The sequence below is a fragment of the Alligator mississippiensis genome, chromosome 3 (genome assembly GCF_030867095.1).
Source record: "Alligator mississippiensis isolate rAllMis1 chromosome 3, rAllMis1, whole genome shotgun sequence".
Classification (NCBI taxonomy): Eukaryota; Metazoa; Chordata; order Crocodylia; family Alligatoridae; genus Alligator; species Alligator mississippiensis.
Window position 1 is genome coordinate 135,429,795 of NC_081826.1, and position 25,501 is coordinate 135,455,295.

Consider the following 25,501-nt stretch of genomic DNA (forward strand, 5'->3'; position numbering starts at 1 on the left):
TTTAAAAGTTCAAAAGTTTATTGCCTAGAATAGCCAAATGTGATGCAGCCAGGTCTGTTGATGTTGCATTGAAAACATACAAGCAAAATTAACAGAAAAAATACTTAGGTCATATTGAAAGAAGAGCACATGTTTATAACATCCCCAAATATGCACCCTATTATAACTAAGCAAATAGTCAATCAGCTATAGTTAAGTACAATATCTCTTGAAAAGGATATGGCTTTTCATATTGCAGTGCAGAAGACATGTTGATAAGGATTTTTTTTTCCTCCACAATATTTTTCTCCCCTTTTTTTTAAATAATAAAGTAAAAAAAAAGCTAGCTGGGGAAGCAGTGAACTATTAAAGAACATTCAAATCTTGATTATCAGGTTACAATTCTGGGGACAATTTTGGTTAATGGGAGAAGCAAACTATAGCATATTTAATATACAGGAATAAAGTAATTAAACGTTCAAACATTTTTTTTAAAAGACCCCAAACTCATAACTGTTGCATTTGCTCTCCTGTAATGTTTGTTGCACAAGCCCGCACCCCAAACATATTACAGCTTAAAAAAGAGAAGAGAAGTTAAGAAGACCTAGAAAAGTCTTTACAGGTTTTCTTTTTAGAGGGGTGGATGTGACTTTTCCAACTAGGTCATTGCACCCAAGCAAATAATATGACCACAAACCAGTTTCTGTTGGTTATTTGAAAGTAAAAGGTATACAATGAAATTAAGGGAGATACCCTTGTTGACTTTTTACGAACGCCCAAGAGAGCTGCTGCTGAAGGTTGAATAGGAGTAAGAGTATGAAGAACCTGTGGCTGCATCAAAGCTTCCTCTCCTGGATCCACTGCGCGAGCCTGAACGAGAACCTGAGCGAGAGCCGGGTGCAGAGGAGACATTATAAGGGCTGGATATACCTTTGGATGAAACAGAAGCAGCTTCCAACAGTCTGAGCCCAGTGATGTCTTCCACCATTGACCGTTTCATTGCATCTCTGTAGGATATTTTCAGCTTGGTCTTAGGGCAGGTCAGAATTTTAGGGTAGCTGCTGGTGTCTTGCAATTTCTGAGAAGTGCGACCATCAATCAATCCATTCTTGATGGCTTCCTCGGTTCTTATTCTTCCACGCACTTCGGGGTCAATAAGGCCACCAGTAAGGTACTGGAATTCAAGGAAGCGCTGACCAGCCTCATAAGGCAGCCATTTTTCCTTAACTGCCTCTGCTGCTGACATTCTCTTGTTATTTAGACCTTCAAACCCTAAGAAGGCTTTCTGAGCTGGCTTGAGCCGTGTGGCCATATCTTGATCAATGATGCGCTGAGTAACTGCCTCCTGAAGTGAAAGCCTTTGACCTGTGACAGGGCATACAATGCCACCAGTGCAGGCCTGGGCTTCGAGCAGCCGCTGCCCTGTAATGCTATCAACAATGCCCCGTTGCATAGCTTCTGAAATGGAGATTTTCTCCAGATTTTCAGTGTCGAATATGGCCGCAATGGGACTACATTCCTCTGGGGCCTCTGAAAGTGAACCATTCCTTATCAGTGAAGAACTTCTGACGCTCATCACGGTGGGGGACTTACTGATGGACTCATGTCGGAATACGTCATCACCGCCATTCCGACAGGAAATCATATCTGCAAACTGCGTGAGGCTTAAACTTCCAGCACGGTACTGTTCAAGAAATTTCTTGTCAACCAAACCTTTATCAATAGCATCTTGAATGTCATACTGGTTTCCAGTTTTCCTGTCAACAAGGACAACTCTTGTGCTACCATCCGATCCTGTTATGGTTATTTCTTCCCACTCGCATTCCTGTTCAGCAAGTTCCATATAGGTATCATAATCTATAAGACCTTTGTTGTATGCCTCTTGCACTGTCATCTCACGGTTTGTTTCTGGGTCTACAATGACAACCCTCCGCTTCCTAAGCGTGTTCTTCTGTGAAGTCTGCACCACCTTTTTCTTTTCTTTCAAGGGCAGAAGACAGAGTCCTGTTTCTTTGTCTAGCATGCATCTTTTTGTCAGTTGCAGGTAGGTTAGGTTTTCTTCTGTGTTGGGATCGAAAAACCCTTTAGTATCATCACTTGGATCAGAGAGAATCTGACTGAGCTCTTCATTGAAATAGCCACGCTTGTAAGCCATGTCTACAGGAAGACGGTGGCTCTCTTTGGGGTCAATGATTCCACCAGTGGCAATCTGGGCTTCCAGCAAACGAATGCCATGGCCTCTCTCAATAAGCTCCTTGTTCATCGCCTGGAACAAGGAGATGATATTTCCTGTTTCCGGGTCTTTGTAACCAGTGACAGCTCGTTCAGCAGACAGAAGTTTTTCTTTGAATTCAATGCCAACAAGACCTCTTTTGTAAGCTTCCTCAACTGTTAGCCTCATGTTGCTGACGGGATCCACTATGAAACCAGTTGCTGCCTGGGCTTCTAGAAGTTCAAGGGCTGTACCTGGTCTAACCAGTCCTATTTTCATGGCCTGATAAATGCTAAGTTTCTCCCTAGTGGCCTCATTGTAGATACCTGCTATACAGCTGGATCCCCGGAGGAAATCCTTAATTTCTTCACGAATCGTTTCCGGATCTATTGTCCCTTGCTCAATGCCTATTTTTGTTGGCTCTGGAATTATTCCACAGTCAACCAATTCCTCTAGCATAACAGGCCGCCTGATGCCTTGGAATGACAAGCTTCTCTTCTGCACAGGAAGGAGAAGTAGACCAGTGTGGGGTTCAATCCTGCATTTTTCCCTTAGCTGTGTGTAACTGACTGCCTTCTTGGTTATGGGGTCAATTAAATTCTTTGCTGTGCCTCGAGGGCTATTCAGGATTGTGTACAGGTCTTTGTCAATCAACCCACGGGACAAAGCTATATCTTTTGGCAGGAAAACACTGTTGACAGGGTCAACAATGCCTCCTGAAGCCAGCTGGGCTTCGAGCAGGCGAATGCCTGTTTCCCTGTCAATCAGATTTTTCTTGATGGCTTCAGACACTGGCACAGTCTTTCCAGAGAATGGATCTTTAAACCCCGTAATGGCTTTTTCCGCTGTATAGATTTGTTCTCTGTCATCAAAGTCAATCAGATCTCTGGCAATGGCACTGTCCACGGTCAACAGCTCATTCCTGTGTGGGTCAATCACACCTCCAGTTGCTGCCTGCGCTTCTAGAAGCAGAACTGTGTTCTCAGGGATTAGAAGCTCCTTCCGTTCAGCCTCCACCAGAGAGTACTTCTCCTTTGGAGAAAGAGAGACTCCAGCAATAGCACCTGCTCCTCTCAGGTAGGGCTCAAGGTCAGCAGCAACTTCTTCCACTGACCTTTGCCCCTTCAGCAATTTATCCAGCGTGGTTTTGTCTATCAGTTGACATTCGTATAACTGAACTGCTGTAATTTTCTTCCGCAGCCCACTGAACAACAATTTAGAAGGGTCAATGACAAAGTCCTCCTCTGTCTGTGTAGACCTGCAGGATCCATATGGGCGTTGATGAAGTTTTTCAATTTCCCTTTGCAGTTGGAGACGCTCAGCATCCCACTGCAACTGGCTTTGTTGGGCTGTCTCCTCCAGTCTGCACCTGTACCTCTCTTCAAGCCTCTTAATCTCCATTTGTAGCCTTTCAATTTCACTCCTCAGGGCATTCTTCTCCCTCTCACTCTTTTCTCTCTCAGCCTCACTCTTTCTAATGGACTCTTCTGTCCGGGAATACTGACTCTTCCACTGGTTTAGGTCATTCAGGATCTGGTGTTTCTCACTTTCCAGCCGTTGTTTCAAACGAGACTCTGATTCCAGGCTAATTTTTGCACGGTTCAGCTCTTCCTCTAATCTCTTCAGCCTTGCCTTATCTTGTTCCAAAGTGCTTATTTTTATCAATAGGGTCTCTCTTTCTTGCATAATCTGACTATACTGATTTTTAGATTCATGAATCCTGTTGGATGCCTAAAATTCAAAAAGAAAAAATGGAGAGAATTATTACAATTACACTGTCTGCTTATAATATTCTTAATCCATTCCCAAAAATTTGATTCATCACATACTGACACTGAAAAAACCCTTCTTTTGAACATTACTAGGCCATATCCAAGATTATGGACATGTTTAAATATATACCTGCATATTCACAGAAAATAGTTTTATTGCCACTTGGAATTTATTGCCTTACATTCATAAAATGAAATAGGCATATTGCATCCCATTTTAAATTTCTCATTTTCAAGATTCAGTGAAGACTTGGTTTTTTGGTAACAAGAGACCTTCTTACTAAATTTTTTGTATTTTCTACATCATCTATGATGATGACACATGCCAACTTGGATACTTCGGGGGTATAAGGGAATATATCTCCATTGAGCTGGTCTGTTTACAGCATCAGAGAATCAGCCACGAATGGATTTAAGCAATAGATTTGTCTTTCCCTTCCCTGTTAACATTTTTGCTATTTTAAACTCCAAACATTTATATTTGTGTTCCTTTACATTTAAATTCATTTAATGTTTCCATGTGGCATGTGTGTACACACACCCACACACACAAATACTCTTGTTAAAGAAAAAGAAAATCAACATTAGGAGTTTAAAAAGTAAAACAAAATGAAACCAAAAACAAAACAAACAAAACATGGGGGAGGGGACAGCTAAGAACAGACTAAATGAATGGACTGGAGATGATGGGGAAAGGCAGGAAAATTGGAGAAACAATAGTAAAATATTTTTTTTTAAAGAATATGAATGTGAAGCTAAAAAGCTCATGAATGGATTTTTTCTAGGTTAGCTATAGATTATTAGTAGATTATTGTTGTGTGTGTCATAGTTAGAAATTCAAATATGCATAAAATGTAATATCAAAAGGTCAAAGGCCTTTTTGGCCTCCTTGGCTCACCTGGCAGCACAATTAGAGCATACCAGTTTCTGTAGCCAGAAGTGATACGGCTAGGATGCACCTGGCCACTTTTGACTCTAAAGTCAACAGGAACTAACTGTAAACGAGTACCTGATCAACCAGAGCAGCTCTCAGAGAGAGGGCTCAGAGCCTGGCCCAAATTTATATCTCTGCATCTATAGTGAAACACTGTACACAGGTACCAATGTATTCCATGTGTGAGACTTATGTGTAAACAGTTGACAGGGTAGCAGAGCAGTAAAGTTGTCTTACTGTAACTTCAAATTTATGAATTTGGCCCTATATCACACTCAAAAAACTAGTAAATATGTCCATACATACTGTACAGAAGAATTACTTTCTAGAAAACAAAGCAGATGCAAACTTGCTTTGTTGCACTACTCTACAAGTAATGTATGTTGATTCAACTCATCACTGGTAAGGTTTCCTAAGTGTTCAGTTGTATGCAATATATTGTCCTTTGAGCAAGCAACAATGCAGAAGAATGAAGAATAAAGTAGGGTTTTCATTTTCTGCATAATCACATATGTCCCTAAATCAGGAAATACGGGCTCATAGTATAATTTTCAGAAGATCTAAGCTGCGGGTCAAGATGTATTTTACCAAAGAAGAGAGGACAAAGGTGGCTCTGTGCTACTTCTCAGCTCCTCAGTCCTAGGGTTTGCCGATCATCAGTTCCTGGTGCCATTTAGCGTAGCCTCAGGACTTCTCTAACTCTCTAGGGCTCGCTTTAGCCAGCATGAACACACAGTGGCAATCCAGTTACTTGCTCTTCCCCAAGGATAACTGTGGAGTTGGTGGAGGGCTAGAGAATTCCTCACACCAGCAGGTGAATCTTCAGCTAAATAATTAAGACAGTTTTACAGCCCCCTGGCCCTTCTGCATCGCCCCTACTGCTATAAGGTCTTATATTTTACCATCACATTTAAAAAAAGGTCAGAAGAAAGAAATCAAATCTGAATCGCAGTGAATTTGAATAGAAGGGTGTAATTTACATTGATGTCTATTTAAGTTAATTATATTATCCGAGAAAGAGTAAAATTGTGATCAAATATTTTTTAATACCTCTAGAGCTTGCTTTTGGAATTTTTCAATTTCCTGTCTCAATTTTTCCCTTTCTTTCTGTAACTCATTAATCATCCCCTGAAGCTCCAGGGTTTGCGTGTTGCTTGTTTGAAGTTGATTCCTTAGTTCAATAAGAGTAGCACTCTTTTCATCATCAACTTCACTTCTAGCCCTTCGTAGTTCATCATATTCCAATCTTAAGTTTCGCAGCTCTTCTTCTAGCATCAAGTGTTCCTTAGTAAGATTCTCTGTCAGAGACTGAAGTCGTTCTATTTCTATTTTGCATTCATTCAGACTTTTGCTTTTGTCTTCAGAAGCTCTCTGCAAGTGCTCATATCGTAGGTGAGCCTGTCTCAATTGTTCTTGTTCTTGGACCAACTGATGACGTAAATTTTCAACCTCTGACGTATATTTTCTTATTTCCTCCACGTATCTCTGCTTCTCTCTTACATGGCCATCTAATGCCTCTCTCTGGTGCCTAAGGTCATCTTCTTTCCTTTGCCTTACAATGGATACTTCCTCTATCTGCTGTGTGAGGCTGGTGATTTTAACTGACTGCTCTCTGAGAGACCGTCTCATGTTTTCCAACTCCTCTTCTAATGTCTTCCTTTTTGATAACTCATCCATTGCATTTTTTTTCTGCCTGCTGAGTTCATCCTCCAGCTTCTGTTTCTGGAGCTGCAAGTCTTTCATGGTGCTTTGGAATTTCATGCTCTCTTGATCCTTTCCTTTTTTCTCTTGTGAAATTCTCTCATAGTCAATTTTCAGTCGTGTCAGCTCCTGTTCCTGGATCCTCAGTTTGTTGATGGTCTCTGATGAAGTAGCATTAGCCTTCTGCAGATCAAACTGAACTCTTTTTAACCGACTATTTTCCTCCTCCATCTCTTTTTTCTGGTTTGTCTCCATATCCAACAACTTTCTCAGTCTGTCAATCTCTTTGTTTTTGTCCTGAATTGTTTTTGCAGCATCATCAAGCGATTGCTTGTGTCGCAGGTTCTCTTCAGAGTGCCTCTGAATGATCTGCTTTAGTTCAATCTCCAGCTGCTGCTTCTTCTGCGAGAGCTCCGAGCCAACTGTTTTTTGCTGGTGAGCATTTTCCTCTATTTTTCTAAGGTTCTCGGTTGTTTGAGTTAATGTATTTTTCAGTCTCCTAATTTCTTCACACAGATTCCTATTTTCTCTGGAGACATTGTCAAGTTGTGCTCGATACTTATTTGTGTCCTCGTCTTTTTGTAAAGTAACCTGATGAATCGTGGTCTTTGTGATATTAATTTCTGTCTCGTACTTGTTCTTTAAACTAATAATTTCCTCATCAAAACTGTTCCTTACCTTAGCCAGTTCTTTTTCAAGTTCCCATCGGCTCTTAGCCTCTTCTTGCAGCTGAATCTTTAGTTTTTCTAACTCTTTTGTTTTGTCCTGGATGGTTGAGGCAGCCTCTTCCAGTGCCTGCTTATACCGGCAGTTATCGTCATTGCGCAGCTGAATGATCTGTTTCAGCTCCAGCTCCAGCTGCTGCTTTTGCTGTGACACTTCAGAACCACAGGCTTTCTGCTGAAGAGCTTCCTCTTCTGCCTTCCTTCGCTGATCTGTGATTTGCAAAACGTTGTTACTGAGTCTCACAATCTCATCTTTCAGGTCTCGGTTTTCCCTCACCAGCCTATCCATCTGGCTTCTGAGACCTTTTGCATCCTCATCTTTTTGTGCAGCTATCTGTTGGATTGTGGTCTTCTTAATTGTAATTTCAGTTTCATACTTGTTCTTTAAATTACTCAGCTCCTCGTTAAACTGGTTCCTTACCTTAGCCAGCTCATTTTCATATTCCCTCTTCCGTGTGCCCTCGTCCTGGAGAAGAACCCTTAGCCTTTCTATCTCGTACTCCTTCTCCTTTATGACCTTCTCAGATTCTATCTTTTGCCAACCAAGGCTGTCTTTCTCATTTTGCCTTGCTTTTTGCAACTGATCATAGTCATTCTTCTGCTGCTCATATCGATCCTCTAGCAATTTCCTTTTCCTTTTCTCATCCTCGATCTCGTAAGTCAGTCGGGTGATTCGGTCATTGAGATCCTTGATCTGAGCATAGCATTTGTCCAGGTTTTGCTTAACATTACCACTATCCATCTCAGCTTGTCTCTTCAACTCTTCCAGACTCAAAAGCTTTGCTTTGAGCTGGGAACAATCCAATTGGTACTGCTGCAGATTTTGTTCCAGAAACTTATGCTTGTTATTATTATCACAATTTGCATCTCTAGCAAGTCTTAGCTCTTCTTCCAGGACATCTATTTTGGTGTTTTTCATCTGTAAAATAAATATGGAGGAAATTTACTGTGACAACTGTTGTAAAACATTATATCCAATACATCGCAAAAACAACAAGTTATAAAACAGATTGCTAAGATTTCTTTTCCCCATTTTCTATATTTTCCCCCTGATTTATTTGCAGTAGGACAGATTTTGACATACTTGCACTTCCATTGCTTTCCAATGGGAGTGGCTATACTCATCTAGTATCCTTCTCATAATTCCTCCCTCTATGCAAGGAAGTCTAATATGCTCCACCTTTCAAATCACCTCAAAGTTGACTCTGCAAGTTACCGTCCTCATCTATAAAAAGAGGGATGAGAACCCTTACTTGCCCACCTCACAGGAACGTTGTGAGGATTCATTTGCTGCTTCATATAAGTAACAGTGCTTTTTAACTTTACTTTTTCGGCAGTTTACTAAATTTAAAAGTTCTGACCACTAATAATTTTGCTAATATAATGGTAAAATGGATAGTAGAACAAGCAGATTACCTTCAAATCCTCCATGCTCTTTAACATTTCACTTAAGAATTTGTAGTAATCCCCCGATCTTGTAAGAAGTTCTATATAGCGAGCCTGAATTTCTGCAGCCTTGAAAAGAAAAAGAAGCATCATTATCAGGCCATGCCTGAAAACTGTACAAGAGCAGACTGGTATCCTGGGTTTTTTAAAGGATTTAAACAGATTTCAGAAATCATCTCTTGAGAGACTGCAAAGTTCATGCTCTTTTCAAGGCCTTCACAAAACTCCCATTAACCCTCAAAGATTTCAGAGAGTAAAAACGCTCCCTTCTGACAAGTGTGCCTTCTTTTTCAGGATCTACTGCCCCACAACAGGTGTGATGTGACATTCCGGGTTCAATTCCCTGATTTGCTATGTAGTCACAAATGATTTCAGGTTGTTGAAAGTTTTCAACCCTCAATTCAAAAAGTGACTTAGGACCCTAAATCCTATATCCTGTCAATGAAATTTAAACTCTTACATGCTTAAGCCAAAGGAAGTAACCACGGAGTAAACAAGGGCGTGATTTCACCCCAAATAGGCACATGCTTTTTGTGCAGTAACTACAGCAGTGCTAGTGACTGGGATTCAGCAAGATGGCTTCACCTCAAAATCTCATATGAGTAAATTACTTTAAAAGAGTTTTTTAAGGGGGCAGGGGCAGGGGGGTTGGGGGATGTAGGGAAGAATAGATACCTCTTGCAGAATGACCACTGAGGGAGACTGAATCATAGTCTTTTTGATAGGTATATTGAGCAAGGTTTCCAATCCTGAGCTATAAGAAGCAACCTGTAGTTCATAATCCTGTGAAATGAAGGGAACAAAAAAAAACAAACCAAAACAAAACAAAACAAAACAAAAATCACAATTTAACTATTACTGAGAAAATTCATGATCTGGATTTTCTAAACAGTAAACCAGTGTTTATTACTTGAAAGAAGCTATATGCTCTGTTATTTATAAAGTGGAAGGGAATCTGACCAGTACAAGTATCACAAAGACAGTTTGGGGGCAGGAGAGGAGAGCAAGAGAGTGCTGTACAGAGGGGAAAAGTATGTGTTTCTTCTTGGCTGAGGAAGTGTAGCAGGGCAAGATGAAAAGAGTCATTGGGGCAACTGTTCTATGTAGCACTCTCCCCTGAAACCTCCTCAGAAACAGTGCTAGCTCTCTTTCCATCTAATATCAGTTTATAAAAATGCCAGGCACAGCAAAGTCATTACTGAGGAACATGGGAGGGGGCTGGGAGAAACAAGGAGCTGCACAAAAAGGTAACGCTCTGACCTGAACTCTGCATCTTTTTGCCCACTGTGGCAACTGTACTGCTGTTCCTTCCTGATCCATACTGTGCCCCCAGCTCTGCCTCCTTGAGCAACCCAGGAGCCATGTCTGTTGTCCACTTCCATCCTTTTATATGAGAAGTGGCAAAATTTGGTTTGGCTATACCATGTGTTCAAGTCTTCTGCAGAAATGCAGCAAATGGGAGCTACAGAGTTCAAAGGAAGATTTTGGCCTAAATTTGCAAGCAACAGAGGACACAGTTTCCTCCCATTAAGTTCTGTATACCAAAATGCTTTACACTTGGTCATTTCTGCACACATGCAGCAGTAATAAATATGGAATGGGAATTTTGCCTGTAAAAAGGTGGCAGGATAGGGCTCCTGTAACAAAAAGCCATTTTGGCAAAAAGTTATGACATAAAAAGTACCTTGATTGCAGCTGAGCACTGATCTGCATGCTTGAGAACTTCCTCCACTTTGTCCCGTTTTCCAGTTATTTCACTATGCAAGTTCTGCCAATAAATAAATAAATAAATGAGCAACAATGGATAAATATATATATATTTCCATTTGCTAAGATTCCCCTCTAACTGAGGAGAGCAGCAGGTTCCTGTTGCTTCTACCAAAAGGTGACTGGACTATAATACAGATGTATCCAAGGAAGCCCTAGCCCTACAAACCTTATTCTGTTGTTATCCAGTCCATAGGTAGGCACTTCCAAAGATCAAGGAGGTTTCAAAATCTAGCATTCCCTAGATTCTGATTGAGACTTTAATCCATTTACAACTTTTTTAGTTGCTTTTCCTCCTGTTCTGTATCAGGTAAGTTGCATCCAGGATGGATCCAAGATTTCCCAAAGGCAGTATGGAGGCAGCAACCTGCACCACACGAGTGGCTGCACCCCCTGCTCCCAGCCTCTTGTGCCACCAGTGTGGACAGATGTGCCATAGGAGCCTCTGAGGAACTTTTTCAGTTTCTAAAGCAAGTGAAAATTCCCCCACCCTTCCCTGGTCAGAGACAAGCCCCCTCCCCTCTTCTTCCCCTTCTCCCCATCTCCTCTGCCTGCTGCTGCTTTCTCCACTGCCCAGCAGTAGGGAAGCTCTAGAGATAGCTAGGCTGAGCAGGTGCTGGGCTCAGCTGGGGAGGGGACAGTGGCAAGAGTGTGGAGGAAGAGCAGTTCCGCCCCATCCTTCCTGATCACACCATGGGGAAGAGAAACCTCCATTCATCCCTGCTGCCACTGTCCCCATTTCCAGTTAAGCCCAGCACCCGCACACAATGGGCAGGAATTAGGGCTGTGTGAAGCTTTGGTCCCCGATTTGATTCCTTAGAAATTTGGCCTGATTTGGTGGCCGAATCTCTGAATCGAATCAGAGGACCCTTTAATCGCTGCAAATCGAATCAGAACCCTCTGAATCGATTCAGAGAGATTTGGACATAGACACAGCTTTAAATGTTTTTTCTACATACATCCAGGTAGCAGCGCAACTCGTGAATGCTGCGATGCTGGAGCACATAGAGCATCCCACAGGAGTGCAGGGGGCTCCCCCATGCACCCTTCCAGCTTGGCAACTGGTGCCTCCTGGGTCTGGGAAGGACACCTGGGGTCTCCCCACAGCTGACTGCTGAGCTGAGGGGGGTCCCCTGTGTGCTCCCCAGTGGACCTGGAAGTACTTCTGGTCCGCTTCCAGGTTCGCCGTCGAGCATGTGGAAGGGCCCCCCACACTCCGAGCATATGGAAGGGCCCCAGCATCGCAGCGTTCATAAGCCGCGCCTAGTGTCTCGAGGTATGTAGAAAAAACATTTGAAGCTGTGTCTATGTCCGAATCACTGATTCTCTGAATCAGTATCAAATCTTCAGATTTGGATTTGGCCAAATTGAATTGGGGACAATGATCCAAATCAATGAATCAAATCACTGTCCCTGATTTGGCCCAAATCTGAATCGAATAGGGCCCACTTTGCACACCCCTAGCAGGAATGGCTCTGGTGCCTTCCCATCGCAGGACAGCAGAAAAAGGCAGGTGGAGGAGTGGAAAGGGCGCCTGCTTTTAAGCAGGAAAGGGAAGGGAGGGAAGATTTGCATATGCTTTAGGGACTTTAAAAATTGCCTCAGAGGCTCCTGTGGTGTGCTCCAATCCAAAAGAGGGGTACAGCTATTCCACTGCATCTGTTAGGACCTGCCCCTGGTTACATCAACTTGGATTCCCCTGGAATTCAAAGGGCATGGCTGAGAGGTATCAATAGGTACTATGAACCTCCCAGGGCCTGTATTCCATCCTTGGCTGGGCTGTTGGATAATGGGAATGATAATACTTCCTCACTTCCTCCCTTTCTACAGGCATCTTTTTGCCTAAGGTTATTTCTAATTCTAAACAGGCCATAAGTTTGGAGCCAACACTGGTACGCCAATATTCTCTCACTCCTGAAACATTTTAAAAGTCCAATTCACTGAAGACATAGCAGGAAGGTAGCACATACCTTCTGCTCATGCAAATATTTCATGATAGTGTTGCAATCTCCTAATTTCAAAGATTCAATAGATTCTTGTCTGTGCTTAGCATCACAGATCCATTTATTCAGAATCTGGTATAAATCTCGGTACATTTTCAGTTGTTTAACCTGTCGTTCTAGATCCCAGGACCTGGGGAAAGGAAAACACAAACAAAACAAAACAAAACAAAACAAACAAACAAACAAACAATCAGTGAAAGTTTAAAATATGCTTTCTTTTTCAGTTTGTCCTGATATTTCTAATAGCTTTATCAATACTAAAATTAATAAAACTACAGCAGCTGCTGAAAGAAGAATCAGATCAAAATTAGCATCTAAGTACCCAAATAAAGTGGCCTCATTTTCAGAGGAAAGTGTTAATTCTTAGTAACTCTAAAAATCAGGACACTTATTTAATTGCCTAATAAAGCTTTTAGAGGCTAACTTGTACATGAAGTAGACCCAGAGTTGTCCCTAGTGTATGGTGAATCAGAGCGACTGCCCTGGGCCCCACGCTTTGGGGGCCTGCAGAGCCGGGTGGAGTGGCCATGGCCCCTGCTGTGGGGCCCATCTGGAGCTGGTGGCTCAGCCTCACACTGCGGAAGAAGCAGAGAGGACCCCCACACAGTGTTAAGGGGGCCCCACACAGGCTGATTTGTCCCAGACCTCGCACGCCCCTAGAGTTGGCTCTGAGTAGACCGTATGTGCTTCTGAATTAAAATTTCACCAAAGTCACTGGAGAGGTTTCTAAAAATTTCACTAGGGGCTGTATCAACTTTTACCTGTTATAAGAATCAAGATTTCAGACTTCAGTGAGGTTATTCTGAATTTATAGAAACAGAAGCAGAATCTACACTCACTAATGCAACTGAGAACTGTCTGGTCTGAAGTAAGAGTTTCAGGATATGACTCTGGTTCATTACAACTGAAATAAATTTACTTTCAATCTTTACACTATTTACTTTAATTTTAATTAGATGCAACAAGTCTATGTACATTATTTCTACCTCAAACCTGCATAGAGAAACAACAAGAAAAGTGAGGCAAATCACTTCCAAGTTCCCCATTTTAAACACTGATTTAAAATTTTTCCAGATGGTACCACTTTTTGGTTTTCAGGCAATCAGTGTTGTAGCACCCGAGGGGAAAAACAGTGACAGGGAAATGTTTAAATCCTAATAATTAATTGTTCTGATGCCATGTAAAAAAGGCCTAAAAACAACAACTCTCCCAGTAATAGTTGCTGTAAACATGCCCTAAGCCCCAGCCAAAGTCTGCATTTTGGACAATGTCCTTTCAAGTATGCCCATGCTTATTCTTTACAATTATTCATAGAGGTTTAGTATGTTCTTTCTTGTACTACCACAAAACCAAATTCTGTGCAGTGGAAAACTACAATTCCCAGTTATGCCAGTAGATGGTTGCATGGATGGGTTACCTCAAAACAAGAAGGGTGTAGAAGTAAAATCATTAGGAAATCTGGACAAACCTGTTATCAATCTGTTTGTCTACCCTCTGCCAGCGGTCTATCAGCTGGGTGACTTTGTCAGTGAACTTTCCGAAGTCCAAGTCATAGAGTGCATAGGTCTGGCAGGACTGTGAGTGGAACTGCAGTGCTTTCTGCATCTCAGATTCCAAGGTATTCAACAATGACTTTTTCATGTTTAGGTCTGCTTTCATTTTCTGAAGGACAGAACACAGTGACAGGCAGTTACTTCCATAACAGTTTCTGAATTTTCACCTACAGCATCAGAGTATGTTATAGAAGTTGACCTGAGCAGTTAGGTTCTGATTCAGCAAAACATCTGACTACTGATGTCAACAGAACTCCAGCATGTGCTTCCAGTTTTTGCACTGCTTAGCATTTTGCTGACACAGGCAAAGTTTTATCTACTATTTAGTTTAGGCTGCACTTGTTTCTTCCCCAGACCTAAGAAGGGCATTTCTGTGCCTGTAAATTTGACCAACATCTTTCCCAACTATAGAATTGGTCCCGTGAAAGATGTCGCCAAAAAAAACTTGCTTCTTGCAGGTTTCCTGGACTATCACAGCTGTAACACTGCTCTAACCCTACTACTGCTGAAGAGAGAGAGACTTGAGCATTTGCTTTAAGTTAGGGGTAATATTAAGTGCTCTGATGCAAGGGCTGCAAACTTTTATTTTCTGGAGTTACCATCACTGGTTTTTTTTTTTTAACTGTACAGAGTAGTTTAAAAAAAAAGTGGTGTGGCCTCTCTAAAAGCTGCATGATACCTGAAAATCTCCCTAAAGATTTATGTACCTGAAAAAAAAGATTTATATACCTGAAAATCTCCCTAAAGAACTATCTGCATATGGAATCCCTGTTGTATCAGGCCACAAAATTGCCAAATACGTTTGGTACAGACTTTATTTTAAAAGACTGGCAATTATTTTATTTTATTTTTCTTTACATTTCTGAGACACCTCTCTCGAATCCAGATTAGTTGTTTGTAGACTTAAAATAAAACACGAATGCAGGGTCTCACACAGTAAAGCTCACTTTGTTCTAGTCTCTTAACTTCAAGCACCCCAGGACTGCTCAAAACTTACACCAGCTACAGCAGGCTGCCAGGAGCTACAACTGCAGGTATTGATTGCTGTGGTGTAGGGGTGCACCAGTTGGCTACTCATTTGCTCCAACTATACCCTCTCATTCCTGATACTCCAGCTGCAAGAAGGTAAAATGGCTAGAGAATCTCCTTGCCATGTCAGTGGTGGGTAAATTAGTACTATGACTAGATTTTACTATAGCAAAATACAAAGCAGTTGTCCCCTCTCCAGCTAAAAACAATAGAGTAACTTAATCAAGCAAAATACGCTCTTGATAAAGGCTGTCACTCTTTTCTTATTGAGGTGTGTCTAGCTATCTATTTCCATATACTCTTCAGATGTCTCTAGGTAGAAGGTTACACAAGAAGCAGACATAGGGGACTGAATATGAGGAATGACAATGTCTGTTTTCTGTTTGCAATATTCCACTCAGAGGCTTTTTACTGAAAGCCCCCAGGAGCCTAAAATATAATTTCAACATCTATAAATATCCTAACTGCTACAGTGTAGTCCATGCATATTCATAATTTCCAGGTGAAAAATGATTTAATCTAACTCGATTTGCTAGCAAAGCTGATGATCCCTACTCATCCTGTAATTATGGAGTACTTACAGTTCTTACCGGAAGATTTGGGATAAACCCTATTGCAGCAGGAGGCCACTGGCTAGCACAAAAGTATGATTTAGCTTCTTACATCTGAGATGACAAAAGGTCATACCTGGGAAGCTTCCAAAACACTATAATGCCATGTGGTGCAGATCAGCCTACTTCCAATGAAATCAACAGAGCTGGCCTGATTTATACCAGCCAAGGATCTATCTTACACAGAAAGATGGCATTGCAACAGGCACTAAGCCCCTTACCTTTAGACAGGCTCGGTAAGCCTCTGCTTTATCAAGATCCAAGGAAATGGTTTCCTCTTCACTGAGTCTGATTTCAAAAACTCTGATCACATCTTCCGTTTGCATAATAACTTGGAGCAGAGACCTCAGTGCATTCAAGCTGCAATACACAACACGAACAAAAGTGAATCTGCTGTGTAAATCTAATTGGGTACTGGATCTGATGAGCCAGTAGGCCCCTACCAGTCCTATGAATTTAAGCAGGAAAAAAAAGATGCTATTTCCTTTTCATACACTCTTTCTCATTAGTCAAAAGGGCATGTCTGTGACATGAAAGAAAACCAAGCTTCACCAGTGGTTTTCAAATATATACACATTCTCTTTTAAAGCAGATGTGGTAGGGTGCATAGATAAAGGGTTTCCTCCATAATGGGTCATTATAAAGAATCCAGACTTAGAACATTCAAAAGTGTTTTGCAACACTTGCTAAACAACACTTGCTAAACTTGTTAAAAACAACAGTTATAAAACATATTGCTAAGATTTCTTTTCCCCATTTTCTATATTTGTAAGAGAGGAAGCCTCTGCATAAAATAGCATCATTTTATATTATTGAGCTTCCACAGCAGATTCCCAAACAAAGGATTAGAGGAAAAGGAAATATTTACAGTATTGTGATTATTAATGTATTGTGATGGCTTTCATCATCTTACCTGTCTAAATACCCAGCAGAAATGCCATTAATGTTTTCCAGCTTTTGAAACAAGGCATTTATCTCTGACTGCAAATAGACATACTTGTCAGAGCCTCTGAAATTAGGCAGGAAATCCTTACTCTTATTGAGGTTTTCAGCAATGATTTGTGAATCATTCTGTACACCCTGATAGAGGAGAAAAAAAAGGCTTATTTTTGCAGGCATATTCTACAGTCTATGTATCATTAATCTGTCCCTTCAAGCCATTCCATTGGTCTAACAGATTTCTGTGAGGACTAAAGCACTGCCTCCACTTTTTTTACCCTACTGATAAGTCAATTATTGCCTCACTGCACAACTACAGATGTCAGCTCAATAGGACAAAGAGTTCCTACAGAGGTTCCCTAAGGAAGCATCAAAGAGTCCCCTCAGAGATGCCATCCCATCCACTAGAGGTGCCAGGCTGCTGCTATCCCGGAGGCTTTTGCAGCCTCAGTTTCCCTGAGAAATTTTATCCTCAAAAGACAAAGCCCACTCATACATAACAAGCTGATTTCCTCTCTCAGAAGCCATACATATCACTGTTATCTTTCATAAAAGGCAACACTGGAGAAAAATCCAATCCAGTTTATTTTAGAGTTTATTTTACTTCATTTTAATCGTTATATAAAGGACCAAACTCAGGTTTCAAAAAGCTATGGTCAGAAGAGACACTTTCTTTTCCTGACTCCATTTCACTCTAAAATCTTCAGAGTGGCAGGTAAGTACAACACATAAACCTTGTGCATAAATTACACCAGTATTACCTGTGCATAAGGATGTTAATGCTACTTTCACTTGTATAAAGCTTAACAGGAAGTCACACTAAATGATTAGCAGCCTCAGTGAAATGCTTCTAAAAATCAGACTGTTTTCTCTCTGTTAACTCCCCTAGGAGGGGGAGGATGTTCCAACCCATGTTCAGTTCCTATTTGAAAAAAAATCCTTTCCTCAATTATGTTCACAAATATACAGGCTAAAAACAAGATGTAGTTTCCCATTTTATTTGGGACATGCCTATCACACAGTTTGTTGGAAAATGTTCACACTGAGAAAAGCATCTACAATTACCTCCAAATCCTTTATTCTGACTGAAAAATCATGGGCAGTCCCTTGATCCAGCACCAGACAGCCTCTTTGCATCATTCGGATCTCACAGGCTTCAATTTGCCGACGAAGCTTCTGGAGTTCCAGCAGCAACCATGCTTCCTGCTTCTCTTGTTCCTTGTTTCTGTCAACCACAACTGTGTTTGGTGCACTACCTACTAGGGTAGTTTCAGTCGATACCACTGAAAAATGTATTGAGGAATAATTATTGGTACATGAAATCTGTCAAAGGGATCCTCAACAGAGAAACCCCTGCAAGGTTCATTTGATCTAACAGTTCACTCGCCTTGAAAGATTAAGAATATACATCTTCATTTGTTCTTATGTAACTCTAAGGAAAATATGGGACAATTCAGCTATCAGAAAAGAAAAAAAGCACTGCAAAAATGAGGGCTTTTTTCCTAAACACTGAAAATATCCTGTGCAGAATAAGTTCTACTTTCATTTCCATCAATGCAAACCTCACAGAGTTGCCATTTATTTCAGTAGGAGATGACCATATTCACATCAGTGGGGAGTAAACATGGGGTTTAGAGAAACTGCAGATTATAAGTAATTTGGTGAAGACTGCAATGAGGATGGTTATTCCTTGGGTCCCACAGTGGAAGAGTAAGGGCCAGATCCGATTACACCTATTAGACACCCAAGTTTATTTAGGTGCCTAACTGTGATCCAGGTCCACCCTGATGAAGTCCCTGAAAACATGTTAAAGGGCTTACTTTCTTAAGAAAGCCATGAGAAAAAAATGAACTCATCTGCATTTTGCATTATTTTTTTTCCTTCAGGACTTGAGTAGAGTAGAATAGCATCACATTTAGGTGTTTAATAGATGGAAAAGGATCTCACTTTTAGGAACTTTTCTGTCATCTGGCAGATGACAGAACAAGGAGCCATGGTCTCAAGCTTCAGCAAAGGAAGTTTAGGATAGATATTAGAAAAAACTCTCTCACTAGGAGGGTAGAAAAGCACTGGAACAGGTTATCCAGAGAGGTTGCAGAATCTCCACCCTTGGATGTTTTTAAGACCCAGCTAGATAAAGCCTTGACTAGGGCGATATAGTTGGGGATGGTCTCACTTTGAGCAGGGAGTTGGACTAGATGAACTCCTGAGGTCCAACCCAATCCTCATTTTCTATGATTCCAACTTGCTCAAGGTCACCTGGCAGGTCAGTGGCAAAGCAGGACATTGAGAACCTGGGTCTCCCAAATTCCAGGCCGGTATCTTTACCACTGAGCCATTCTTCCTTGCCAGTTGCTCCCAGAGATGCCCATCCAATTTTGTCATCTCAGGAAAAGCAAAACAAAAGTACTACAACCAACATCTTAAGGGGACTTAAGGATCTCAGCTAGCAGCCTGAGGTGGGGTGGGGGGGACAGGACACCAGAACCGCAGCCCCAGACATAGCCTTTCTGAGGAGTAAGGGTGCAAAAATAGCCAAGACCACAGTGGTGGCCAATTGTGTGGCTGTGATTGGCACCACAGCAGCTGGTTCCTCCCCTGGGTGTCATGTGGACACAGAGCTGCCTGGATACACTTCTGATCTCAGCATCAGTAATAGCTTGACCCAAGGTTTACAGTCAATGGAACTCTTGACACTGGACTTCAGTGGGGGATCAGACCAGGCCTAGAAGAATACAGAACTTAAACATGTTAAACAAAAAACCCCACTATTTGGTCCCTATAAAATAACAAGCTGACAACAAACCTGTGTTTGATGGGCGCTGCCCGGGTACCAATTGTATGATCAGGGTTTGATACTGTTTCTGGGCATCAGTGAACTGAGTCTGGATTTTCCTTTTGTCTTCATCACCAAACATCTCTGAGCCTTGGCTGTTTCTGATGAACTCTTGGTAATGAATCTCCAGGTCAGTTATTATTTTTTGGTAATCTTCTTTACGCATTGTTTTCAGCTGATACAAGAGAGGCAGAAATGGTTAAAAAGGAAACATCTGGAGCAGGTTAATCACCAGCTCTGCTCTCAAACAGTTCAGGATGCACACTTGCAAAAAAGCCCCATGCAAAACAAAAAAACCCAAGTGCCTGACTGCCTAAAACAAAAAGATGCCGGTGGTAAAGTATAGTACATTCACTTTAGGTAAAAAAAAAAAAAAAAAGTTGTTGGCATCTTAACAGTTCCATTAGTCACAGCTCAGCATCTATCAGAACTTAATACAGCAGGAGCTACTGAAGCAACGACACAGCAAATTTCTTCTCTAGCTCACCTTACATTATATCCATGCTATGTTTAAACAGCAAATAACAGTGGAAGGTACCATCTAGCCCCTTGCCCCACACACCCATGAAACAATCTGTATCTTGGTTCTAAACAATGGTACATGTGTTACCACTGCTCAGGGGTGCAGTAGATGGCAGTACTAGCGCTTCAGGCTTCCAGTAATTGGTTCTCTGAGCTTGTTCCATGATGACTGACTGTTCTGGACTCAAGTGCCTTACTGTTCCCTTCCTGCCTTCTACTTTGTGCCCTACATAAGGCTTGAACTGCTCTAAACTTCTTGAGTGTGACTGAATGATATTTCAAATTCCCCTCCAGCATGCATAAGAGAGCACATAACTGAACAGACAATGCATGTAACATTTGGTACAGAAGTTTATCAAACTGATGCAACTGTGCAAAAAGGCTGAAAGTCATAGCTCCATCACAGCGAAAGCTGGATGAACACCCACCTTGGCAATTGTCATAGCCCTGATCTTCTCAATGTCAATCATGCAATAGTGCCAAGACACCAGGCTCTTCATGTTGATATAGAGCTGGTTCCACAGAGCCAGAATAGCTTCATAATATTGCTCAATTCTGAGGAGGGGAAGATTTCACAATTGATTAGAATTTCTATGCCTCTTACCCCTAAACCAGTACAATAACAGTGAGGAACCCCAGTCAGCGTCTCTAAACCTGGGCTGGCATCACCCCATTTCCATCCCTCTTCCAGGTCACTTTACGGTAATGTCAAGAATGTGACATAAAACCCACAAAGGAAAAGAAACATTTTTCCTAAGGATAAATTAGATTCTCAGAAGTCCTCAGCTGAGAAGGTAGGAGGAGAAACATTTGCTAAAATCCTTCAGTGCTAGAGCTGCTTTGCACAAAGCTAAGTTTCGAAATTGTTTAGAACAGCCATGTTCTAGTCCAGTAGGAGCCAATCTGTTTGGCAGATGAACCACAAATGAACCCCACACCTTCTTCAAATGCCAATCCTATTCCCTTCCCAATCTGCTGCTCTGCTTTCTTCTTCTTTCCCTGTTCTCCCTGCCCAATTTGCCGCTCTGCTTTCTGTTCCTGCCCTATCTGCCACTGTTTTCCCGGGCCAGTCCCTTCCCCAATCTGCCACGTGCCACATACACAGGCTGTCTGTGCCATTTGTGACAGCCCTGCCACAGGTTGGCCACCCATTTTCTAGCCTGTATCAGTGCCAATGACTCCAATATTCTTAGGCTTAGAACTGGGATATTACAAGTTTCCTTCAGGAGTGAAGTTCTAAAAAAATAAAGACTTGCTGTTTAACCCACGCACCTGACTAAAGGATGCAGGCTCAAGCCCAATTTACAGAGGGTGGTTTTTAAGAAAACTCTTCAGTCTATACCCAAACTTAGGCACAATTCCCCAAACCTTCTCAGTCACTCACTTAGTAGCAACATCCACAGCCAATGGATTTGGGGGGGGAATAATGAGAATGACAGATGGCACTAGCATATCCACTCCTCCTGGGCCAGTCACAAGCCACTTGCTGCGTTCATTGTTATCCTTTAATATGCACTCATCTCCTTTGCGCACTGTTTTCTGTAAGAAGCACAGGATAATTATTATAAATTATATGTTTATAATTATATATTAATTATTAAAGTATTCTCCCTAATCTTAAGCTAGACCTTAAGGGTGAGATGGGTGGGTTTTGATTTGGGAGGAACCACTTATGACTTTAAATTACTTCCCTTTTAAGTTGGTTGCACGAGGAGGCTCAATGCATCTCAGTAATTCTCAAAGGCACCATACATGCCAGTTATACCAGCCATATCTGCATGGAGCTCCAGCACCCCTGAGGCCTTCTACCCCACAAGCAAACTCTGCTTGCATGTATCTATCTATCTCCTCTAGAACAGTTTGTGACTTGATCCAATTAGGGACAGAAAGAGTATCACGTGTCTTATTCTGATCAATCAAGACAAAAGCACCGTTATAATTATTTAAGAAAGTGTATGTTTTATTTTAAATTACATTAATTTGGAAGCTGGTAGAAATGGATTGCATTTGTCAGATTCAAGATTTAGTTTTACTTCATACAACACTTATTCAATAAAGAGTACACTACCAGATCCTGTTTGTAGTCACACAGCGCCTTGAGCATAATGGTCTTGTTGCTCCTGTAGTCTGGGTTGCGTGGCTTTAGTTGCACTATCTTCTTAGATTTATTCACTAGGCCTTGCACCTGCCTCTTGTATTCAAGAATTTTTTCCCGTTCATTCTGCAAAGAGAATGTACATTTTAGAAGTCTATTTGGAAAAAAAAATCCCATTCATTTCACAGCACCGCAGTTTCTTGACAACGAAATGCAGAAAGATCTCACTAGAGTCCATAGCAAAATTTCCATAGACTTTAATGGGCTCAGTAATTGGTCTATTGTATATGCTGTATATTGAATTAGTTATTTATAACGCCAGCTCAAGCTACTAAGGCATTCTACTGTATTTTGCATCCAGACCTATGAGTTGTATAAAGTGAGATACCAAAGACATACGGTCAAACAGAAGAGCCTACCATACAAGAATGAAACCAGAAAGAAACAATGCCATCATCCTCCATCTCAAATAATGAAAAAACCTATTTAGGTCACCTCGCATTTTCCTAACGCACAAAGTTTTAACTGAAAAAGACCTGCAAGTGTAAAGGTTTCCCAAGGAGAGTACTACGATATAAACACATCATGGAAAATCATTTATTAAGCTTAATTTTTTTTTTTAGAGGAAAAAGACTGCTGTGGTAGTTAAATTAAACTGATATCTGTTTTATTTTCTAGCCTATTCAATTGCTGAAAACATTTTGGGACTTTGTTGGTAACTTTGTTGAAAGCTTTGTGATACAGCAACATGCTAAAATTCAGATCCAAAAAATGGTGCTGACTGGTCTGTGAGACATCAGCAGAATGACCCACCAAGGTGGCATTATTCTTTTGTACACTGCAAAATACTGCAGATAGAACAGAAGACCAGTCCTACTCTCACTGAAAGTGGTAAGAGTTGTGCTATTGGTTCTGGTAGAAACAGGGCCCTAAATGTGTGTAATCAAGTGTGACAGTACCTCCAGTTCTTTGATCTGTTCCAGCAAGGCTTGGAGGGACATACTCTTATCACAGATGAACTTCTTTCTGATGGAATCCTGCAAGTTCTTCAGGTAGCATTCAGTGGACTGGGCCTCTTCAAAAAACTACGAAAAAAGGGAGTGTGATTTCAGGTTATGTAGAACTCTCTTTAATCACTCCATTAAGGAACCATGGATATTTTTCACAAACAAAATGAATAAAAAGAACTCACAGTACATGCTGTTCAGAACTACAGTATTTAAACTAAAATTATGCATAATGAAATTTGATGATTTTATCCCAGAAAGCATGGCTTTCATTCACCTAATGACAAGATGGATATATCTGAATGAACTAAGAAATGAAGGAAAAGAGATTTCCTATGAAGTATTAATGAAATTAAAAATACACAGGCCAAAGCCCGCAGTTCTTACTGGAAAAAAATGCAGAGTGAAAACAATGGAATTACAATCCACAAAGTGTCTGCACTGCAAGGAGAAATATTAATCAAAACCACAACTCACTTGGAAATAGGCTGCGTTCTCCTTCAGGTGCACATCAATGCATTTGGTGATTTGGAGAATCCAACTCCATTGAGTTTGCAGGGTGTCCATGTATGCCTATAAAATAAAGAAAGAAGAAAAGAACAGGATTCACTGCATGAATCTCCAACTCACTTTCAGTCTTCAATACATTTTGTTTTCCTTCAAGTGACTATAAATTAAGGAACTGCTGAGGCAAACACCTACAAGACTCAGGCAAATAGTATATTGGCTTCAGAGGGACAACCTGAATGAGTTATCTGCATGTTTCCTTGACTGAGATACAGATGAGGTCATGGATTACTTCTGCTTCATGCACATAAAACCTAAAATGCATAGACGGAGGGAGGGAATGACTGGAAAAGTGAAATGCCACTCTAGTACTATAAACAAATATTTTTCAAGGAGAACTGCCAACAATTTTAAAAATAAAAAAAAATTATTTTTTTTTTTACTTGTTCATGTAGCTCTCTTTAAATTGTACACTCTGAATCTTTTATTCACTACTGATATATTTTATCAAGGCAGAAACTAATCAGCTAATTAACCATAAAGGGGTAATACTGATTTTGCATAAAGTGCTGACAAACACACAAAACAAGCACACTGAAAGAGAAAAATCACTTCCCCCACTACCTCCTTTCAACTGGTCTTAGATATTCTTGTAACTAAAGCATGTATAACATTTCCAGGTAGGAATGTGTTTTCTTTTTCAAGCTGATGCCATCTCTTTCAGTGTCAGGTAAGACAAAACAACGTATTCCAAGCTGTGAAAACATACATCCTTGCTCAGGGTACAGACTCATGGTCTGAGTTTTACCTGGAGAAAACGTTGATAGATACTGTATTTACTTGATTACAAGATGAGGTTTTTTTCTCCCGTTTAACATGGAGGGGGAAGCCCCTAGTCTTGGAATTGACTATGAGATGATGAGTGGTCAGGCAGCTGCTGTTCCCCACCCCTGTGCTGTTTCTGTCTCCCTGCAGTCTTGCACCCTCCACCCCTATATCCCCATGGTCTCTGTCCTTTGCTTTTCCCTCCCCCTGCCCCAAACACCCAACTTTCCCTTGCTCCAATGCCAGCATGCTCTGTCCCCACCCCAGCCTGGGGCATGAAGCATGGTCCGACAGCAGCATTGTATTGGCTCTGCACCACTGCTACAGGGCTGGGTGGGGGCTGTGCTCCATGCCCCTAGTTGGAGCAGGGGCAGACCCTGCTGGTGCCAGAGCAAGGGAAAGTGAGGAGAGGGGCAGAAAGGGGGCAGAGTTTGAAAAGAGAGGTAGGCACAAGGGTAGGGGGATAAGTAGGAGGAGACAGACAGCAGAGGGCTAGCTGCCTGCCTGTCCCCTTCCACTGCCTGCCCCCACCACCTCCATACTACCTGCCCCTACTATACCCACTGCCTGCTTCCTTACTGCTTTTCCCCTACCACCTGATCCCTACTGCCTGCCAGGGGTCCCTGCCATTACTTTCCCTGCTGCAGTGATGGTGGGGACAAATTTAAGATAATCCGCCAGTAATTAGATTCTATACATGGAAAATTATAACAAATATATACATTTCCCATGTATAGAATCTAATTGTGGGGGGCACCATCATAAATTCACAGTCCTCTTGGATTTGGGTAAATATAGTACTGTCAGTCCTCAAAGAGGTGTAGCTGCCTTCAAAACACAGCAGGTAAGCAAGGGAAGGAACAAAAAATGAGATGCCTACCTGCCTGCAAGCCATTTCTCAGGGAAGTCAATCCCTGGGAAGTACAGGAACTTAGACATCTTCACATGAAATATTAATTTTCTCAATGCATGCTACACTTTCAGTTTTTTCAACAGATCTCCCTGAAGCAACCTTCCCACATAGGACTTCGTTTACAG

At 41.4% G+C, this 25,501-nt stretch overlaps 1 protein-coding gene across 3 annotated transcripts in view; it reads right to left on the reverse strand.

Moving 5' to 3' along the window:
• Positions 1-25,501, reverse strand: part of DSP (desmoplakin) — a 52,932-nt gene continuing 27,431 nt past the window's right edge. Inside the window, exons 9-24 of one of the 3 annotated variants that reach the window (XM_006270911.4) lie at positions 23,609-23,704; positions 23,084-23,209; positions 22,098-22,250; positions 21,414-21,568; positions 20,458-20,584; positions 19,478-19,682; positions 17,737-17,954; positions 16,646-16,812; positions 15,954-16,092; positions 14,008-14,201; positions 12,507-12,669; positions 10,454-10,537; positions 9,445-9,552; positions 8,740-8,838; positions 5,948-8,242; positions 1-3,922 (exon numbers count right to left, since the gene is read on the reverse strand). In XM_006270911.4, coding sequence (XP_006270973.3) covers positions 746-3,922; positions 5,948-8,242; positions 8,740-8,838; positions 9,445-9,552; positions 10,454-10,537; positions 12,507-12,669; positions 14,008-14,201; positions 15,954-16,092; positions 16,646-16,812; positions 17,737-17,954; positions 19,478-19,682; positions 20,458-20,584; positions 21,414-21,568; positions 22,098-22,250; positions 23,084-23,209; positions 23,609-23,704 — 7,506 coding nt within the window. In that variant the 3' untranslated portion in view covers positions 1-745. The remainder of the gene's footprint in view (positions 3,923-5,947; positions 8,243-8,739; positions 8,839-9,444; positions 9,553-10,453; positions 10,538-12,506; positions 12,670-14,007; positions 14,202-15,953; positions 16,093-16,645; positions 16,813-17,736; positions 17,955-19,477; positions 19,683-20,457; positions 20,585-21,413; positions 21,569-22,097; positions 22,251-23,083; positions 23,210-23,608; positions 23,705-25,501) is intronic. The other 2 variants (XM_006270912.4, XM_006270913.4) reach the window with 2 other exon arrangements.